Here is a 20,739-nt window from a genome sequence, read left to right as displayed (position 1 = left end):
TGTACATTGCCCTACTGGAATGTGCAGGACGGCATTAAACACATCAGTGTTTAAGTCAGCCTAAGGGTGAACTAAATAACTTGAATAACACCTGTTAAAGGCATCATATACTCTTCTTTTTTGGCTATTTTACTTTAAGATCTATGCTTTAATTTTGTGTTACTGATTCTACTTTGACTCACAGAGACTAAAACTGTGCTAAAAGAAGTGGCAGTATTTACATGATTATTCCCCTCATAGTGCTGTCCAGAAATGATAAAGGCTCAAAAGTGGACTTGGATTTCTGGAAAGCCTTTGACTGTTTCCTTCACCAAAGATTCTTAAAGAGATTTGGTTGCCATGGGAGATCCTGGGAAATCCTTATTAAAAATAGAATAAGGGATAAAAGGTTTTTACAGTAAAATCCCACAGAGTTCTGTGCCAGGATTTGTACTGTTGAGCATGCTTATTTTAGTCTTTTAATATTTTTGCTCTTTTATAATTTCTACTAGCTTTTGTTAATTTTTCCCTGACCGCATTTCATTTCCTCACTGTTTCTCCTTTCTGTTGTTTTATGTCCTTCTCAGGAAGTGCCACATCCTGGCATCTGTCACTTCCTACCAACCTTTACACAGTTTCCTGAACAAAAGAAACCTACCCCTTTCACAGAAACATGTGATTCTGCGTTTCAGCTTCTTGATTTCATATGCTCTTTCTCTGCGGAGTCAACCTCTCACACACTTGCTTTCTAGGAAACATGGACGCAAGAGTGAGAACGCAGCAAGCAGGGCAGGGGCTTCACCATCGCCCCATCCCACAGTACCCGAGCAAGGCATGTCCAGGGATGTCCAGCCATGAGTTCAGATGGTCGGGCAAGTTCATGGTGATGAGGCAAGTACAAGGTAAAGCTTGGAAGGCAAACTGCCGGTCAGGGTCAGGCCCAGCGAGGGTAACCAGAGTCAGGCGTGGTCTCATGATCACCAGGCGGTTCTGAGGTCAAGCTGGGAATTCAGTGCACAGGTCACAGTCCAGATCAGTGCAGTCCGTGGTCAGGCACAGGCATGACTGTGACTCTGCTGAAGGCCGAGAGTACAGAGTGTGGAGGAGACACCAGGTGAGGCCATGAAGGCCTGTTAGTGCACTCAGGGCCCTGACAACATGTTCTGTTTCAGTGGGGTCATCTTCCATACATGCAAAAACTGCTGCAGAGAACAGTTTTCCACTAGAGAGCTAAACAGTGCAGACAGGAGTGAAGGGCTGAGCATAATCGGATCCAGCCAAGGCCTAATAGCCCAGTTTCAGGGTTGCTCTTTGTTCAAAATTGTCCAGAAATAACTATTCATAAGGGATGCCTGTGCTGGAAAGGTGTTAGAGCCTGTGGAGAGCGCAGGGAGGTTGGCTGAGCTCTACGGGAGAGACACTTGTCTGAAATAAAAAGCAGGCTGTACAGGTTTGGTAATCTGGGATTATGTCAGAAGAGATTGGCTCGCCCATGCCCTCCTGGTTGTTGCATCCACGTCAGACGGCTGACTCCGACTGACTGAGTGCTCACCCAGATAAACCGGTATTAGCACACAGCAAGTATCTTCCTAAGGAACATTGCACTTAGTGACGTACCAAATTCTACAGAGAACTATGGTACAAATACATACGGAAATCTGTGCAGCTATTTTACATCTTTCAAGTTGCAGCTACACAGAAGCACATGAGGAACACCACAGCAGCAGCAAGCTCTGCTTAGAGCTCAGCTGGGGAGCAGAAGAAGTAGTAACAAAGGGAAGCTATGTAAGTTATGTAGAGTAAGGTGGTTTGTTTTTTAAGCTTTGTTGGAAATTTCTTCATGAGCTGCAGCTCACGTGAGTGTCTGTCAGCAAATTCTGGTTTTGTGCCAATCAAAGATTATGACCTATATTAACGTTGTAGAAGCAGGGAAGACTAGCTTGGCACCTCACACCAGGACTGCAGTTCAGTCTCCTGACGTCTAATGCCTGCTGTTACTACATTTTTAAAGTCAGGTTAAATTACTTCTCACAATAGGAACTTATTTAAGATGTGCTCACTCTTCTTGATAGTGCATCCCTTGCCTTCTTGACAAAGCATCCGACAGTCTCTCAGTAAGGGTTGTCTACCTTCCTTAACAAAAAAGAATGGCATTTGCTGAAACAATTTAAATAGCTAGGTTTAAAAATAAAATCCAATTCCTAATTATTTTTCTTATATTTTCAATGGGACTTACATTATTATATCCAGTAATACGAACAATATTTGCTTCAGACATCACTTGGTGGCTTGCTCAAGAAAGCTGCATATCCAGCCACTTGAGTTTTCCTGTACCTTTTGTGGAAGATATGCATGTGTCTTGTATTTTAAAAATATTCTTATTGGAAAATCCTCATTTACAGGACTGCGTCTACAGGGGATTTTCTAAGCACTTGGGAACAAAGACGTCAGAATGTAAAAACACCGAACAGTGACCCTTGGTGGTTAATTATGTAACTTGCACGTTTCTCGCCATTAGGAGACATGAGATGAAAAATGATCCTCAGCTTTTCAGTCATGTTTAGTAGCTTGACTGATACGATTTATGGAAGTCTGCCCTTCCCGAACATCTTTCAAAAGCTGTAAAAGCATCAAATAAGCCTCATGATGTCCTGTGGTGCTGAGGCTTATTTGAATTTTTCAGATGCAGAAACTAACCAATTGCCAAAATGTGTGCAGTTAATTATTACACAATACAAACTATTTGATACCTGCTGTATTCCCTGAGCCACACATCCTGTCATGATCTCTTCCATCTTCCTGGCATATACACTCCTGCTTCCTTTTGAATCAAGCTCTGTATGGATTGAAAGTTATGTTTTTATGAAAAAGGCATTGGCTACCTTTATTCTCTGACTGTGGCCAATTTAGAAGTTACTATAATCAAATGAAGATTATTCAGCATAACGGAACACCTACAGATCATAAAATATGAAGGGAAAAAACCCACATCATGATTCTAACATGAAATCGTGTTATTTGACTGCTCAAGATTATCAGTACTTTGCAGTCTTATGCAGGTTTGTGTTTCCTGATTGCGGAAGAGACGGAAGAGGCTTCCAAAAAATTGCAGGTCACTGGCAGTCGGCATTCATGGTCTTGCTTATTCCATTCTGGTGTAAGAATGGGGAGGAGGGGGGAACAGGGGATGGTTTATTTAATTATTGCTTTGTGATCTTGCCATGAATTGCATCTTACAAGAGTAGCAACTAACTCCCAGAGCAGGGAACAGAGGAAACCATACCATGATCTGAAAAGGCGCTGTTTGGGCACATGATACTGGCTTACCTCCTTCCTTCCTTCTGTCTTGGAAAAACAGCTTGAGGAGATGAAAAGAAAGGATAAAACCAGAAAAATACAAAGACGTGGTCCTCATGGCTGAAATACTACTGGGGTAGCTGACCACAGTGTTTCAGGTCTATGCCCTCATATGATTTTTGTTTTTTTAGGTAAGGTGGGGGTAGGACAATATAGGTTATATAGGAAAAGCGCATATGGCACAGTTGGCCACCGTGACTGACTGCTGTGCTGCATCAATCTCTCTCATGTGTTTGAAGGAGATCCCATTGCTTTTTCTCTGAAGATGCTCTATGGTACTTTCCAGGTCAGTTATGCCCTGAGGGAAATGGGAGGAATGTCATGATGATGAACATAAAATTTTTCACGATGTAGCTGATGTGTCTGCTTTGTAAAATATTCTGAAATATTTTGTCTGGTTGTTACAGGAGATGAAAGTCACTATAATTTATTCATTATCAGAAGTGTAGGAATTATGGATATTTTTTACATTAATTCTGAAAATTAATACATTATATGAGAGTATATTTGCCAAAGGAGTCTTGTATTCAGGCTTTTCTGAAAGGTGGAAATATTTTCACATGGAATAAGCATCTTTCAAGTATTTTCACATTAGATGGAAATACTTTCATCACTTGAGGCCCTTCTTGGAAGTCATTCAACTATGAGAACACTTGCTTTTAATAAAAGACTGTTTAAGCCAGTGGGATTCCTGGAATTCCTGAGCCATTTATGCTCTTCTATCCACTTTTCTTAGCACATATTAACTCAATGAACATTTTCTTTGATCCTCACAGACTTAATGGTGGTAAGAAATAGTCATCTCATTAAAACCATGAAGGCTTAGACTGGCATTTGTAGTCTGTCTAACAATGAATTTTGTTTTGACTGGAGTAATTCTGGGGTCCTTGGTTACAAACTTTCAGGTATAGCCCATGTGATACGGGGAGTGTGTATCTAATAGAGCACAAATGCGTCTACACCTGTTACACAGAGTAATAGTTAACACAATTACTGTGTTGTTATTTTAGCATATTTAGTTTGTTATAGTAGTTTCAGAAAAAAATAGCAAGTACCTATAAAAATATTAATTAAGGTTTATCTTATGTCAGTGAAGTAGGCATTGAAAAACTGAAACAGATTTACTCTAACAACATTGCTAACATCAGCTATGCAGATCACATTTTAATACAGAGAATATTAAATTGCAAAGTAGGATTCTATTGTTAATCTCATGCGTAAGGCAAATAAATGAAACCTGGTGGGGTCCCCCCTAGACTTGTGTTTTATCTTTTGTTGGAGGAAGAAGAGAAGGGGAAAGGAACTGACTGGACAGAGAGGCTGCTTGGACTTGATTTGGAGCAATTGTTAAGTTACTTGTCCCAGTAATTCAGAGCCACAGGCTCCACAGATATGTGGCTTCTTTTTAAATTATATATGTGAGTGTCTCTGGCCAGTCCACTCTCTAAGTCCTCCTGGGGAAAGGGAATTCACTTGCAAGGTCAAAAAGAAAAAGACAAGATGGACTATGTGAGGACTAGCTTACCTGGTCACTCGTTAAAGAGCTAGAAAAGATGAATGCAGAGAATGACGGATTATCTCTGCTACTTAGTATACTGTAATTCCCATGGCAGGGACTTAGAGAAAAGATGGAAATCATGCCAGAGAGCCAAAAGTCGTGATATCTCATTATATTCCATAAAAAGCTATACTGGAAACAAAGCAGGTGGAAAAAGACCTACATTTATAAAAAAAGATTGGGACCAGATCTTTGCAATTGTATCTTTTGCTTTCATACAGCAGGAGAATAAATGCTTAACATCTCTAAGGAATGATCTACCTCAATTATCTCAGGGGAACATCTCAGAATTGGGAACTTTTGTGAACAGTGACTTGATCAGGATAAAAGATTTCCACCTCTACGACATCAGTTTTCCTCAACAAGACCTCACTTTGTCACTGTAACCTTCCCTCTTAGCAGGCTCTCTCACTGCCTCAGTTGTTTTTCTAACATTTGTCAATCTTGTATCTGTGCTTTTCTATTTCTGGCTTTTTGTTTACTTTCTCATAGATAACTGCACTTCTATTTTAGTACTCTTATCTTTTTTTTTCAGTGAAAAAGGTCACAAGTGAAAGCGAGCTTTGGCAATTCCAGTATTTTAATTCCAGCTGACATTAATTGACATCATGGAACTGTTTGCACTGCCATGGTAGCAGCTCCTTTACAAGTTCACCTGTATTAAATTTCTCAGATACAATTTCAGTTGGTGCCAGTAAAGAAAAAAAATTCAGTTCTGGGATATGAACTATGACAGAGACGTATTTGTCACAAACAAATCCACATTCACACTTTCAAATCCTGTTTCCACAGGTGCGTTGAAAAGGCAGCATCATGTTGTGGCTTCATTTGACTAAGGCACCGCTCTGGCAAGTGGTTTTGTGTCCCAACAAGACCATGGGGTTTGTAGATTCTGATCCTGAGAACTTCCTTACACTTACTTACTATTGTGCACCAAATACCTCCAGTTTTCACCACAGACTACTCCATGAATAAGCTCATGAGCATGTTTTTGCAGGATCAGGGAAATCACAAACTTAATTTCCAAAAAGAAGTAATCCCTTTAGATTGGTTCTGTGCCAGGGGTACTGGTATGTAGTCTTGCACAGAGAAACTAATTATGGTAATATCTCTCATCTCTCTAAATGCAAAATAATTTTCAAAACTCTATGTTCCATTGTACCTATTATATACCATTCTCATTCAGAAACATCATCATCAGTATACAAGGTTCACTGAATAAAATGTTAATAACTTGTTCATTTCCATTATTTTAATATGGAATGAATATGTTGAAAATTAACAGCGAGGTTATGAAATATTAGTCCTTTCTCAACACATATAAGTTGGTGTGAAAAATCACTAAAAGACATGTTTTTAAATAGAGTATATAAATAGTATTTTCTAGTTGAAGAAGAAAAGCCTGTGATCAAAAAGAGAAACACTAGGTGAAAATGTGATAAACTATCACTTGTTATTAAATAACACAGAAATGTCTAAATCCTAGCCACAGTTGAACAGAGTAGGGTAACTATAGGTATGTAGAGCATAAGGGGAATTGTTCTGATACTCACTACAACATTTATATATTGGATAGGCCAGTTAGCATGCGCCTGTCAAAACTGAGTTCAGATTTCCCATCATTTTTATATCGGTGTAATTTTTCTTTTTTTTTTCCTTTGAAAATAAGCTTCAATTTGCCTAAAAAAATTTGAACACATTTTCTTTCATATTTTAAGGCTCTCTTGATACAACATATTCCAAAGAGTGCAAGCCAACTCCTACAGCAGGGGGGGGTCGAGCCTCTTTCTAACAGATTGCTCACTCTAAGCAGTGCCAGGGAGGTTACGATTATTTTTATTGGCATCTCTAAGAAAATTACATCTTGCACTTGGGTAATTTTTTTAGATTAAAGTTACAATTGTTTGATTTTACTAGCCATTCACTTACATTGCCATTTCATGAGATTTCTCTCTTGCTTTCCCGATGCTCTTCACCGGCAGTTGGTCTGACACGTTCCGCTCTTGCATAGGAACCGGTTCACAGCGGTTCCCGTAGCTTAGCTCCTCGTTCTAGCAGAATACTGTAAAGCCTGGCTATGTACCCAGCAGCCACCACTCCTACATCCCAAGATGGAACTAGGTCACAGCTGGGACTTACTGGGAGTTCATCATGCAAAACTCCATCCCAGCTGAAAAACCCCTGGTTTGTGTCAAATGCCATGACACAGGCAAAACACTGCCATGAAAGGTTATTTCACATCTTTATACTTCTCAGTCCCATCTTTGTACTTATGAGTCCCAATTTTTGGTTAGGTAGGCTTTTGTGGAGTAGAATAAGAAAATTTATTTGCAAAACTGGGAATTAATAATGCAATAATACAAGTGGTTGGCATGAACAGACCAGAGTGTTGGCTTTGATGGGGCTATTCGACTATGCAAAATAACTCAGGCATATAAGTGTTTTCCAGCTCAAATGCCAAAATGACATGCTTATGATCAGCACACAATAATACTTGTGCTGTGTTGTGCTTTAAGCCCTCAACCAAAGATCTAGGACCGAAAAAGCCCAACCTACAATTACACAAAATGGATCCAAGATTGCAACTTTCAGGCATGTACTGGGACCAAAAATGTTAGCAAAACAATTGGAATGGCTGGCTATGGGCAATCATGTTTTTACTGATTTAATGTATAGATTCATAGAAATTTAAGAGATTTCCTTAAATCCGTTATCCTTTGTGTCCATTATCCTTCTCAAAATATTCTGGAGCTATGTGAAGGGAACCTTGCTATTATTAATAGTCTTTCTCTGGCAAACAAGTATGGCCAAATTCAGTGAGTTAAACCTAATAAAATCTCAGTTGCCCTGTTAAAGACTGGGTGCTGAGTGACATTGTTAGAAGAATGCAGATTCCCTGCTGTCCTGCATCTAGCTCTGCCTGGGGTATATATAACTGAGCTATAATATATTTAGAGTGACATAAAAAATGGAACCAAAATTCTGCTTATGGGAACAATACAGAATTCAGCATCCAGTTTCCAAGACTAGTGTGTGTGTTAGCCCAGGGCATAAGTGACTGCAAAAGAACCATAATACTGTGCATACAGCCCCTGGCAAGTAAAAGGAAATCTTCTGGGCTTATTTCACCTTTACAAGACGCCTATAATCTTTTTGCCATTATTTAGTTAGAGGAGGTTTTACCTCTGTATTAAAACCATTCAGATCTTTTTTTTGAGTTAGTACTAATCAAATGCTCTAGTGGCCGAGCTAAAATCGATTTAATCTGTTCAAACAGGTTTTCCAATGTATAAACATTCCTGTCTAAAAATCACAGGAACAACGGACATCTTTGTTAGCAGCCATTATGAATTTAACATGTTGAACAGAGTAGGTGGGAAAAGGTTGGAGAGAATGAGCTGTGCTCAGATATTTGGAGAGTCCATCAGGGTGAAGCATTTTACTAGAAGAGCCTGGAGAGGATACCCCTGCTTACAGTGTGTCAGTTCTCTGGATAAAGAAACGGCTCCAGCTTCTGCATCTGTCAGTCTGGCACCTTTAATAAGTAATTAAATCACAGTGTAGATTTGTATACATACTTGGATAAATAATAAATGACAGCTCTCACACTGGCATGCGAGCACGCCTGCGTACCCAGGGCAGGAAATCGCATACACTATTTCATTTGTTGCCAATTTATCTGTAACAAAGTGAGGAAGATGCCCTGGGGACCGGTGACTAACAAGGAGCATTGTTTATGCTACAAATCCCATCCGGTTATTAGTCTTTGAAAAGTGCTTTGTTTAGCTTATCAGTGCTTCGGCAGGAATGCCAGGGGCATTATTTTTGTTCTAAGTGTACTTCTATTCCAATATTACTGACTCCCACTCCACTCCTCCATGAGAGGTTATGTGTTACCTGAGGGCTGAAAACTCAGCATGTGCTTCGATGCCGTGTTGAATCAGGATCAGGATGGTGAACGCTGCACAAATCCAAGCCCTTAACAGGTTTCCTCATTAATTTTGCCACATTCAATTGGAGAACAATCTTTACAGAAATAAAACCTACAGAAATGAAACCTTTCTTAAAGACAATAGAGCATGACAAAGAATAAATACCTTATGAAGTATATATGCCTGTCAATTAAAATTATTTTAGCACGTTAGACTTTTTGCTTGAATTCTATACTTGATTAGTTGGACAATACTGTGTTACACAATCCAATTCTGCAGTTACGCAATTCCAGAGTATCACAAGTGTCTGGCAAGTTTTAAGCCTGTTTCCCAACAGTACTGATAAGCCGCTACTCTATCGGATGATCAAAATACCCGTAGTGTGTCCTTGATCAAGTTAATATTTAAAAATAGAAATGTAATTTTTTTATTATGTTCAGGTATCTTTTCAATAATGTTAAGCATCTTTTGGGGGGAGAAGATTTATTTGAATGTTTTAGAAAAAGAGGTCTAGTGGTTTTTCTCCTGTTTTGTCCTGTGATTTTTAGCAGATTTGCTTTATTTAAGGGAAAAAAAACCCCATCGCAGTAATTTTGAAAACCTGACAGATCCTTGCCATTGGGCAACTCAGTTAATAATTGACAAAGACTCATAGCTGGCCTTAATGAATGATTCCACACCAGCACTGTTAGTGGGTGCAACTTACTCAGCTGCTCTCAAACATTTCTGGAAAGAGGAATGGTAAGCCCAACTTTATTTAGGTCTTCTGAACCACGGTAGGAAGTGTTCATTAGAATGGTTATGAATAAATAATGGAAATATTTATTTATACTTTTAATCATTAGATCGCTTTTGGAAAATTTGCATTAATCAATTCTTCCCTTTAAAACATGTAATATTTTTAATTTGCTTGTAAATAGGTTAAATATGTATTGTCAAATAATGAGCTGTCCGGTGTATCCTCCCTGATCATCTTAATTGGCCTTGTAATTGAGACATGGAGCAGCTGTTCCCCATCAAAGGAGTCTCACCAAGAGGTGACACAGTATCATGCCTTGTAACAAGTTTAAACCTCAAAGCAAGGTCTGTTTTACTTCTGAAAAACGGCAAATGTTCATGGAAAAATGAATAAATGTTTGCTAGCTGCTAAGTGCTTTTTAAACTTTAATTCCTTCTCTTCAAACATGCTAATGAGAACAGACTCATCACTGATGCTTTATAACTAAATTTCCTTGTGATAAAACTGAAAGATGTTTTGAGCTGAGCTGTGTCACAGAGATAAAGGTTTATACCCAGGAGCTTCTGGCTCCATAATCAACAATCTGATCACTACTTCATGCCTTTATTTTACATGCAAGTATTAAAAATGTACCAGATCTAGTGGCCGTGTTTTAGTACAGTAGGCTTGATTTTGCAGAGTTTTACTAGAGTTGTTTTCTGAAATGCTCAGCTTTCACTTTAAGCCAAAAGATGTGTCCAGGTTTGAAAAGATCTCCTTTTTCTCAAGAATCTGACTGTCACATAGGGAACTTTTGGGTTTGAAGGGTTTCAAAGCCTGGCCCCTGACGAGGTACCGACATGGAGAATTCTGTTGCAAATCTGACCCCCAAAGCAAGTAACACTTGGGATGCTCACTGAGAAAGGAATATAAACATATGGACCTGATTTTAGAAAAACTTGTGACAGAATTTAAGGCTTTCTCTGGATCTTTGGATTCTAAGTCTGTTTTTTAGAATAATTTGCTTCTGAATTTTGGGTGGGATTTTTTTTTTCCCATTTCTTCCAAATGAAGTAAATTGACTTCTACTACATTTAACCTTTCCATTCTGGCTGTAGTGAGATTCCCAAGAAAATATGGGCTAAAACACCGATATTTTAGGGTTTTTAAAGATTAATCTTAGACAAAAGCTAACATTAGGTGTCCAAAATAATATTAAGAAAATTGTACAGAAAATCTTGACCTGGGTATCATCCTTCATATAACCCAACGGGAGGACTGTGCTTGTAAAGTATGAGGAATTCCTGAGCGTCCCTCTGTCTCTCAGACTTGGGAATGGTCTCATTTCAAACCTCACCAGGTTTGAATCCTGAAAGAACTTCTAAACTTGGTTTTCTGCAGTAAGCTTTGCGGCACTCCTTAATTTGACTGCAGCTGATCAAGTTACTAGAACATGATGCGTCTGGTGACAAATGGTGCAAGTTTGCCCCAGTTCTCCCAGAGCAGAGATGTTCCTGGTACAAGAGCGTAATTTCCAGATGCTACATAGAAAACTTCTTCCATAGTTCCCTTTTTATTCATCAAAGCTCCTTTACAGTATCCATCTGGCATTATCCAGGCCTGGGGTTTTCAAAGGTGAGATGGGCACCAAGATGCAAATACGAGGCTATGAAATAGTAACTTTTATGGGCACTCTGAAAGTTTCCAGCCTAAAATGTTAACAGGAATGACAATTTTAATTACTGCTTTTTACACTACGCTATGAGAGGAAGCTTCCTAAAAATCTGTCATTTTAAGCTAAGTCACACTAAATATTTTATTTTTTTTAAGACTATTTAATGCCATTAAAAACTCACAGCCTCATGACACAAAATACTAACTGCCATAATCTCTACTTCAATCTCTAATTCAGTGTGCTGGTTCCAGTGTTCAAAGGCTGGCTCAGGATTTTGGAAGGGGTAAATTAATCCTGGCAGACTTATAGCTATGTCAGATATCATCTGTCTTCTCTTTCCATCAGATCCAGCTGGGCGGTCCCCCTGTAACTAGGATAAAGCTGACTCGGAACATCATTTTGAGTGCTTGGACTAAATAAATCAGAAATTTGATTATGTGCACCTAATCTATTAAAAGTAAATTAAAGATTTGGCATGTTTTTCCTAGCCTATCTACTCAGGGCAAGACTGAGTCACTGATATCTTTGCTGAAGGTGACTCCGAGTCTCTTTTTCCCCCATAATGCCCTGTTGATGTAAGATTGGTTATTCCAGGTCAAACCAGGGCCATCTTGCCCTCTCTGCGGCAACGGATGTCTACAGAGGAATAAAGGAACATTAATGATGCTTCCCCAGAATGCTCTTTCATTCTCTAGCAATTTACGGTTCAGGGACTTCCTCAGTCAGAGGTGCTACCTCTGCATGTAATAGGACTTGATGCCCAGTACTTGCTGAACTCAGAAATTTTATCATCCATAACAAGAACATCCCCTGCTTAATTGTAAATGCAAATGCAAATTGTTTTCCCTCGGAATTTGCCACCTGTTAGTTATACTGCCAGAGCCGATCGAGTTTCCCACCTTGCTTCTTTCAATAAGAGAGAGGTTACAAGAAGATAAAAAGGCTGCTTCATGGTACCAAGTTTGAATGATTTTTCTTCATCACATTGCACGTGTTCTTCACCCAGTGTCATTAGTACAGGATCATTGCCTGGTTCTTTAATTCGTAGAGGTCTAACCCTAACTCAAATGCTCTGAAGAGCGTTTTCAAGGTTTCAACGCCAACTTGTCCTCAGCTGACGGGTTTCCAGCCCCTTCGCGTGGGAGCTTACCTCAGCAGCCAGAACCGGCATCACACGGCAACACAGCAACATTCCATTTTCCTATTTTCTGAACAGCACAAACTCTGTTTCTGCAGACTTGCTCATTAAGTCAGCAGAAGATGAGTCATCTGGAAAAAAACTATAATCATTTGTCCCCTAGGAGTCATATAGTAAGTTAATTATTGTACAACACATTCTAATACAGAATACACAAGCAGTTTCAACTTGTTGAGGTTGCAGAGGGCAAGAGAGCTTTTCAGAATTTCCATCGGTTACGGTCTGGGAATGCTGGGTTTCCCTGGATTCGGTATCTATTGCATAATCAGAAACACATTTGGTTCCCTTTGTTGTATGAGACAAAGCTAAAGAAATGTGTCTGTTATTACTTTGCAAAAATAAAGAGTGGATACCTAATCGGCTTAGGTAATTAATGTATGTCGTGTTTATAAACACAACTGCTCTGGGACAGTTCCTCAACTGATGAAAACTATTAGAGCTTCTATCAGTTGAAATAATGCTCTTCTGAATATGCAAATACCCCACCGGTATTGCACAGGAAGTCAAAATAGAGGAAGATAATGTGCCATGTGGATTTTGGGTAAATTGTGTTAAACCTGCTTCCCTGGAGTTCACCTGTCAGCGTGCTGGACTTGATCTGGTTATTGTGGTGTTTTGGTTATTCATATCCAGTCACCCCGGCTTTGTTGGGCTATTCTGTGGTTGTTACCTCAGCAGGAGATAATCTTATCAGTGCACAGAGAGGAAAACCTGAAAACAATGTAAACGCCTTCAGCATCTGAATTTTTTCTGTTGAGAATCAGAAACAAATACATCTATAACTTCATAAACCGTAAAGGAGAAAGACTTTATCCAGTAGTTATGGTATGCTGTTGTAAAACCCCCAGTTATTATTTACAGATCCTGATTATAGAAAGGAAAGAGTGATATTAAAGGCGCCGATTTAAAATTACTAATTTGGTGAACTCGTAATTTTAGATATGGCTCTGGCAAGAGACCTGGTTTCCAACTCATTCCTTTCGCAGACCCACATGATGACCTCTCCTTTCTTTGAATTATTACATTAGGAAAATTAATTACTTAAATAGAATTTTTTTTCTGTTATCAAATGAACTTGAATCTTCACAGTCGCTCTGGATCTTCCAGTATTTGACAAGCAAAATATAGAATCTATTCAATTTTCTCTTTATCAAAACTTCTATAAATAGGTCAAATACTTGGAAGTGTATTCATTGATCTGTCATGCAGACAGGTGCCAATCAGGTACCTGAAAAACAAATAAGGAATCCAAATTGGGCACCAGGGGACAGCAAGCATACGGTGACAGTGCAACCATCTCAGCTGAATGCCTTACTGCAGTAACGGAGAAATAATACCCATTCCATGTAATGCTGCATCTCTGTGGTCATTAAGAAACGTGAAGTTTATCAATTTTTGGTCAAAATACAAAATATAACCGTAATTGACACCGTATCCTGTTGAACCTCGCTAAGCGTGCGTAGGCAGCGGAAGACAGTCAGTAACCTTCCAGACCCTGCCTTAAAGCGGAGGAACTTCTTGGAAGCCCCCTCCCAATTTCAGAAGCACTCCTCTGTTTCTGACACTGACAGAAACATAGAAATAACTTTGTCTTGAGAAAGAAAGGACACTAACCACATTATTATTAGATTTTTTTCAAAGACTAATTTCATTGTGGTTATGGCAATTGAACATATGGGTAAATGCAAGTTTCTCCATGGTGTGCTAAGATGAAGTAGGTAGGTCCACCATCCATGACAGATTATTTAATGCATCATAATAAAGGTAGCAAAAACTTTCAATGTGATAAGGAATCAATATCAAGTAATAATGTTTTTTTTAACTCCCACTGTATCAAACAATCTTGGCACAGATGAATATACTGCCAAATAGATTTTTCCTGCATTCAGGCAATGATTTAAGAGCAAAGACTGGAAGAGCAATGTACATCCTTCGGGCTTTCCCCTACAGAAATATTATAATACAAATGTGCTTCAAAATTCCTCTTTAGCATTTCAGAGGCTTACAAAAATTCTTATTTTCCTGGTGTAAAAACAAAGCTCAATATTATTCTAAATTATAGACTTTGCTAAGCAAAGGGAAGGATTATTTGGAAGCAATTTGTTTATTAAAAGGAGGGGTTTTTTGCTTCATAGCCAATGATATACACTAAGGATGCCATTCTGTAATCCAAGGCAGGCAGAGAATGCCCTGGACTTTATTTCAGTACATTTACGTGAAAGACATTACTACAAAGGAGGAGGGAAGAAGATCCAAAAGCTACTGAGGCAGACTCCGGGTGCTGTCTGACTAATAATGACAGCTGGAGAAGCCAGTGGCTCAAACTCGCCTGGTTTTCCAAACATCAATATTATCCAATGGTGTGTGGAAATATCACTGGAAGCAGAAACGTGGCATCATGATATTCCCTCTGACCCTGGTCCTTTCTGTAGGATTAGACAAAGCACCTCATTTCTTTGTGCCTCATTTTCTTTATCTGCCAAGGTAACGATTAGTTATGCGTGACATCTATACTTAGTTTCTGGGACTCTCTGCTAATTATAGCAAATTATTATTAATGAACTGAACATGTCAATCAAAACACCAACTAATTGAAGACTCTGTACTACCTCTCTTCCAGGAATCACTCCAAATTTGGCAACCTGGTAATCACAGTGACTTCAGCTGCCCCATCTGTCTCCAGACACCTACTTGCCCAGTAGAAACCAACTGTGGACATTTATTCTGTGGTAAGTTTTCTGGACTGATGCTGCAGTGCTTACACAGGGTACTAAATGCAGCACACTTCTTACAGAGATCTCCAGCCCTGTGTTAGAACCAGGACCAAGCCCTTATCCCTGGAATTAATGTAAGTTCTCTCGCTAGAAGCAGGAGAAGTCCCATCTTCATATCCCCCCTCCTCAAAAGCCTTGAGACAACAAGAGGCAACAGATAGTATTGCAGGATACTGTTAATTTACAACACAAACTCATGGAATTGGTAAAATGTGCAGGAAAAACACACACTTTGTACCCAACTATGCAAAAAAAAATCCTTACAAAAATCAATAGTCTAATAATCATAGTGACATAACTTGTGACTGTAAAAGTCCTATCTTCAAGCATGAACTCACTTCTGGGAAAACAGCTTGTCCTTGTGTATGTCAATACTCAATAGCATAAAACTCCAGCCATCCCATAAAATTGATTTGGATCGTATTTATACTGGTGAAAATGAGGAGTAAAACACCATAGTTTCAGGTCTGAGTCTGTTCCACAGACTTGCTTCCCATGTGAAGCAGTGGCCTAAAAGAAAGCAGCAATGATCTAGAGCGAGATGACATAATTACCTTCTAGTCCTCTAAAAGCTTTCAAAACAAAAAAAGGTTAGTGGAAGTTACATATTAAACAATCCAAAAAAGTGTGTTTCTAGTCTTCTTTTAATCTGTTTATCTTTTTCTAAGTAAATCTACGTGGTCATGTAGGGAAAAAGTGTTCAAATATCTCATTGCGATGGATGTTCAGTAACTGTTTATTCCAGCCCAGGATCTGTCTTAACAGGAAAGGGCCAGATCCAGATTTAGAGGGTCCTTCTGCCGAGGCTGCCCGTGGTGTGGTCTCCTGTCCTCACCCACTGCACTTCAGTCACTGGATAATCTAAGTAAACACATAATTCTGTAGTGAAATGTGTCTGCTAAATGCCTTCTTTGAGGCTGCTCCTTTACAGAGACCTTAAAGCAAGTGCCAGTTATATTTACAAGCCACTTAGACTTTTTTCACCATGTAAAAGTGTTATAAAAAGACCCAAATGTAAATGAGAACAAGGGACTGTGCTGTTAATGCCGGTGCAATAAAAGCACATTTTTATCTTTAGGAAGTGTCATTTTTCTCTAAATTGAAATGATGCTCACACAGCACAACTCCTCATCACCACCACCACTACCTCCATCTTCTGAAACCTCAACAAATCAGTGGATCACCAACAGCGAGGGACACTTTGTAGGGCTCACCTACCTCATAAGTAACTTTAGGTTGTTTCATGTTTTTATAACATTGTTTTATAACATACAGGAAAAGGATGCTTTGAATATAACACACTTCAGGACAAACAGTAAGCATATGGCCTCAAAACATGTTTCAAATAATGTCAGGGAAGTTAGAGTTTCAAGTACAAAGATAGACATAACAACGGAGATGATCAACTTTCCTCTTTCTCTGGCCTGGTTAATTTTCCCTTTTCCATCTGTGAATATGACATAATGATATGGACTTTTTTTTTTTTTTTTTTTTTTGAGACCTGCAGAGGAGAAGTCCCCTATACAAACTTGGTATATATTGTTATTGTTAGCTGTATACATTTAGCTAGGCTTTACTTTCCTCAAGTACATCATCATTTACACTCTGAAGCCTTGATTCCAGTGCAATGCATTCTGCATGTTATGACTATGTTTATATAGTAGAAGCGGCCTCTGTAACATGTCTGTTTTTCATGTCTTAAACCAATAAAACTTTACATTGGGCTTATCAAAACCATTCCACATAGATCTAAGTCTGTTGTGACTGAAATCAGTAATAAAACTTCTCTTGATGCCCCGTGGAACGGAGCTAAAGCAACACTGAGCTCTCTTAATAAATTCCGCTCTGGTAAAAGTTTTATTTAAAAAATGTGGTCAACCCAGAGCTTTTAAAGAAGATTAATGTGGACTTATAAAAAATGTCTGATTTTATTAGTAGTAGTAATTCATACAGTTTGTCCTGAAGTTTTCCTTTTCAGCTTCAGTTTGAACCATATGTTCAGGAAGTTCAACTGAAAAGCGATCCTTGAGCAATATTTTTTTTTTCTAATTAACAATAACCACAGAGGTATTTTAGAGAAACCTACAGACTCCCTCAGAAGGTTGTGTAGCAGGGCCAGATTAAACCGGGATTTTGTCTTGTTTCATGAAAAATGCACCGAAGCATAAATAGGTCAACTTCAGAGGCGGCCTTCCTTTCCTGTTCTACTAAACAAAGGATTCTGCGTGCAGCAAATTTTAATTTCCATGGGGTTCTTTTTTGAAAGCCCTTGAACTATGGGATCTACTAGTGTCCCATTGCCATTACTGGGACTGAGCAATGGAGCCGTGTCGGATCACGACACAGGATCTGGACCCAGAAGGTCAAAGCAGTTCCTGAAGTCAGGCACAGTGCTTGTCCAGTGCAGAAGTTGAAGCAAAAGCTGGAGTTCCTATGTACTGCTTGGGATTTCGATATAAACACAGCCGTGTGCCCAGCCAACCGGTCTGGATGTGCAAACAAAATAGAAGAGTCATAAAGAAAAACCCTGCACTCAAATGAAAACAAAAGGAAAAAGCACAAGTCAGAGTGAGGTTCATAAAACTTATCATTGGGCCAAATTTGACATCCCCGGTACACAGGACGTGACTGAGAGCATCAGGAGTGTTTTCATACCTGATTTCAAGCACACTGCACTGAGGGCTCCTGAAGACTTCTTGTTATAATAGTGCTTAGGAGAAACTACTTGCTGGTTATTTTTAGGAATAAAGAGCATTGTTCAACTCAATAAAACAATTCCATCAAAACGACAGCGCGGCGTTCCGCTTCTGTGTTCACCGGGGTCCTTGTCAAATCTGATCAGTTTAAATATTGAGAGAGATTTTTTTTTCCTGACCTGTCACACTGCACGCTGTGCCCGGGAGCTGGAACTCAAGCTGTGCTGCTTCTGATTAGATGCTGTTTATGCTTTGCTGTTTTTGGTGTTAGAGCCAGCACTGACATTCATGTCTGTCAACCACCACTGTCAGTTACACGTGCAGTCCAGTCTTACTGTCCTCAGACTCGGCCCTCTTTCACACCCGAGACCTTAGGATAAGAAAAGATGACGCTGATTTGGAAATTAGCAGTTGTCTAGATAAGAAGAATCAAAAAAGAAGGCGGCAATTGTGCACAGCAGCCAGCGTTGGCTCTGAAGGGCACCTGTATTCCTGAGCACTTTGGCCACTCAAGGGAGCTTCAGGAATGACTGTCCACAGGAAAAGAAACCGAATCAAAGTCTCCTTTAGGAGGTCCATGTATCTCTGTGCACACCAGTGCAGAACAGCTGAGGATCCATTTTTAGACAGTCACTTTGCGGAGTAAAACCACATATTAAAATGAAAGCCAAGAATTACATTCATTTTTACAGTCAGTTGTAGAAAGAGAGTTTATTAATTCTGATAACTTCCTTGCAAACATTAAGCATCCTCAAATATATTTCATGTATCTTAATTTATTTTTCTTTTTTTTTCGGTAGGTTCCTGTCTGATCACATACTGGAAACATAGTCCCTGGTTAGCGGCGATAACCTGCCCTCTCTGCAGACAAAAGGTAAGATGCATCGTACGCATCTGCATTATGATACATACAAAATGACAAGCTTGAGCTCTTGGGATCAGCTTCAATTATCCTCTAATTTTCCGTAGCATTTCAAAACCCACTTAGACTTGAATGACCCTGCAGCCATTCGCATTCATCATTTGACACGTCATAGCAGGCAACATTGAGAAGTATTAAACAGGCCTCCAGCATTTTACTTTTGTATAGTTTATTGAATCTCTGGGATAACATTCCATAAAAAGCAATATGGAAGTTCCTAATCTCATCTGATCCCGGTCAGAGGCTGCCTGTTGAACTGGAAGGGTGGATGCAGGTTATAAAAGGAAAATCTTCTTGCTATTGTGGAACTGCTGGAGCTGGACAAAGGTCCAGTTGCAAGAGAGAGACTGTGGAGAGACACGTACATAGTACAGAACGTCTCCTTTATACTGGAGATTAAAATACACCCTGCTAATGCTGATCTTTTCTTTGAAGGTGGTCCTTCTGGATAACATCTCTTGTGAAAAGCAACAAGATCAGCCAAGTAAACAAACTGTACATGACATTAGAGATTACAACAAGCGTTTCTCAGGGCAACCTAGACCCGTAAGTATTTATAAATCTGCATTTACCTACTCAGTAGTGCATAACACATAGAGGACTGAGAAACTCAGCAATGAAAACTAGTTTGTATCATTATGGGAATTACCTTTTTGTCCACTTACTGGCAATACCATAGTGGAAGTGTTACCATGTGCTGCTGGGTCCAGCACTTTCTAGTAAAGGTGCTTCTCAGAGTTCCTCGCTCAGAGGAGTCCTGCAGTCATCCTGGCAGGGAGGAGCAATGTCATCCCATCCAGCGTGGGATAAAATACAGGAAGCAAAGCAGAACTAGAGATGGTCAGGCTGCAACTTTCAAATATGAACTCAGATTTGAACTCCAGGATGTTAACTTGCCTCTAAAATTTCAAATCAGATTCCAGCTTAGAAAGCAGCTGGTTTTTTTCCCCCCAAGTATTGCCAAATTCGAACAGTCCACACTGGCTCTGCACCTTCTTAAAGCTGGAATCCCAGCTGGTACAGAGACGAGACAGGCAGTGGAAACGATGTGAAAGATGAAGGCTGAAGGAAATGAGCGAGGCCCATTTTTGACATGGTGTAGAATATCACCAAAGCAAATCTTCTTCCCCTGTCACATGCTGGTAGGGGGCCTGGAAGGACTGCGGAGTCTGTTTCAATCTACGGACTAAACTAAGCACTGTGGAGGAGAATATTATTTTTCAACCCAACAAATTAGCATTAATGAAGAGGAATAATCACTCAGTCCTATGGTTCCTGTCCACACCAAGGTGAGACTTGAGGTCTCACCATAGCATTCACAGCCTGCGCTTGATGCCTGATTTTAAAGACAGGGATATACTCATTGCAGCTGTTAAGGCCCAGTTTCCAAAAGGATTCAATGTCAAGCATAGTATTATCTTTTCAAAGTGCCGGGAGAGCAGGGTTTCCTTTTAGACGTGTGCCTCGAGGTACTGCAAAACAATTGAACAGCGTAGGTGGATCTGGGCAGCACAGAAAGTTCCTGCATTCAAGAGATTTGAATCTAAAAGTGCTTGAGACACACTGAACTGAAAGAACTGCGTGCATCAGAATGCAAAATAAGGTAACTCATCTGAATATTTAGTTTGCAGATTACCTTTATGACATGCCGTTATTCCTGACTCTTGCCTTGCGAGGCATCTTCACCTGGGGTGGTCTCGTCTGGATCTTTTTCCTAAGAGTTGCTGTTTGCTCCTTTGGAACAATCATATGCTTGTCTTCTCCCTTTGACACGAAGCCTGGGCCTCTCTGCAGGACACTTGGAACAGCTGATGACATGGTGGTCGTTTCCCTTCTTTTAATTTGCATGATAAACATTTGCCAGCAAATTGCATCAAATGGGGTAAACATGGCAAGGTCTGCAGCTCAAAGCGTGCTGTCAGAGTCTTGA

The 20,739-nt window shown here is 39.6% G+C and overlaps 1 protein-coding gene across 1 annotated transcript in view; it reads left to right on the top strand.

Annotated features, from left to right (window-relative positions):
- Positions 1-20,739, top strand: part of LOC141467341 (E3 ubiquitin-protein ligase RNF170-like) — a 22,263-nt gene extending 1,524 nt beyond the window's left edge. Inside the window, exons 3-6 of the mRNA XM_074151821.1 lie at positions 15,038-15,146; positions 18,688-18,761; positions 19,245-19,355; positions 20,434-20,739. Coding sequence (XP_074007922.1) covers positions 15,038-15,146; positions 18,688-18,761; positions 19,245-19,355; positions 20,434-20,739 — 600 coding nt within the window. The remainder of the gene's footprint in view (positions 1-15,037; positions 15,147-18,687; positions 18,762-19,244; positions 19,356-20,433) is intronic.

Source organism: Numenius arquata, chromosome 8, assembly GCF_964106895.1.
Source record: "Numenius arquata chromosome 8, bNumArq3.hap1.1, whole genome shotgun sequence".
Classification (NCBI taxonomy): domain Eukaryota; kingdom Metazoa; phylum Chordata; class Aves; order Charadriiformes; family Scolopacidae; genus Numenius; species Numenius arquata.
The sequence above is the reverse complement of the archived record's forward strand: the minus strand, read 5'-3'. Positions and strand labels throughout refer to the sequence as shown.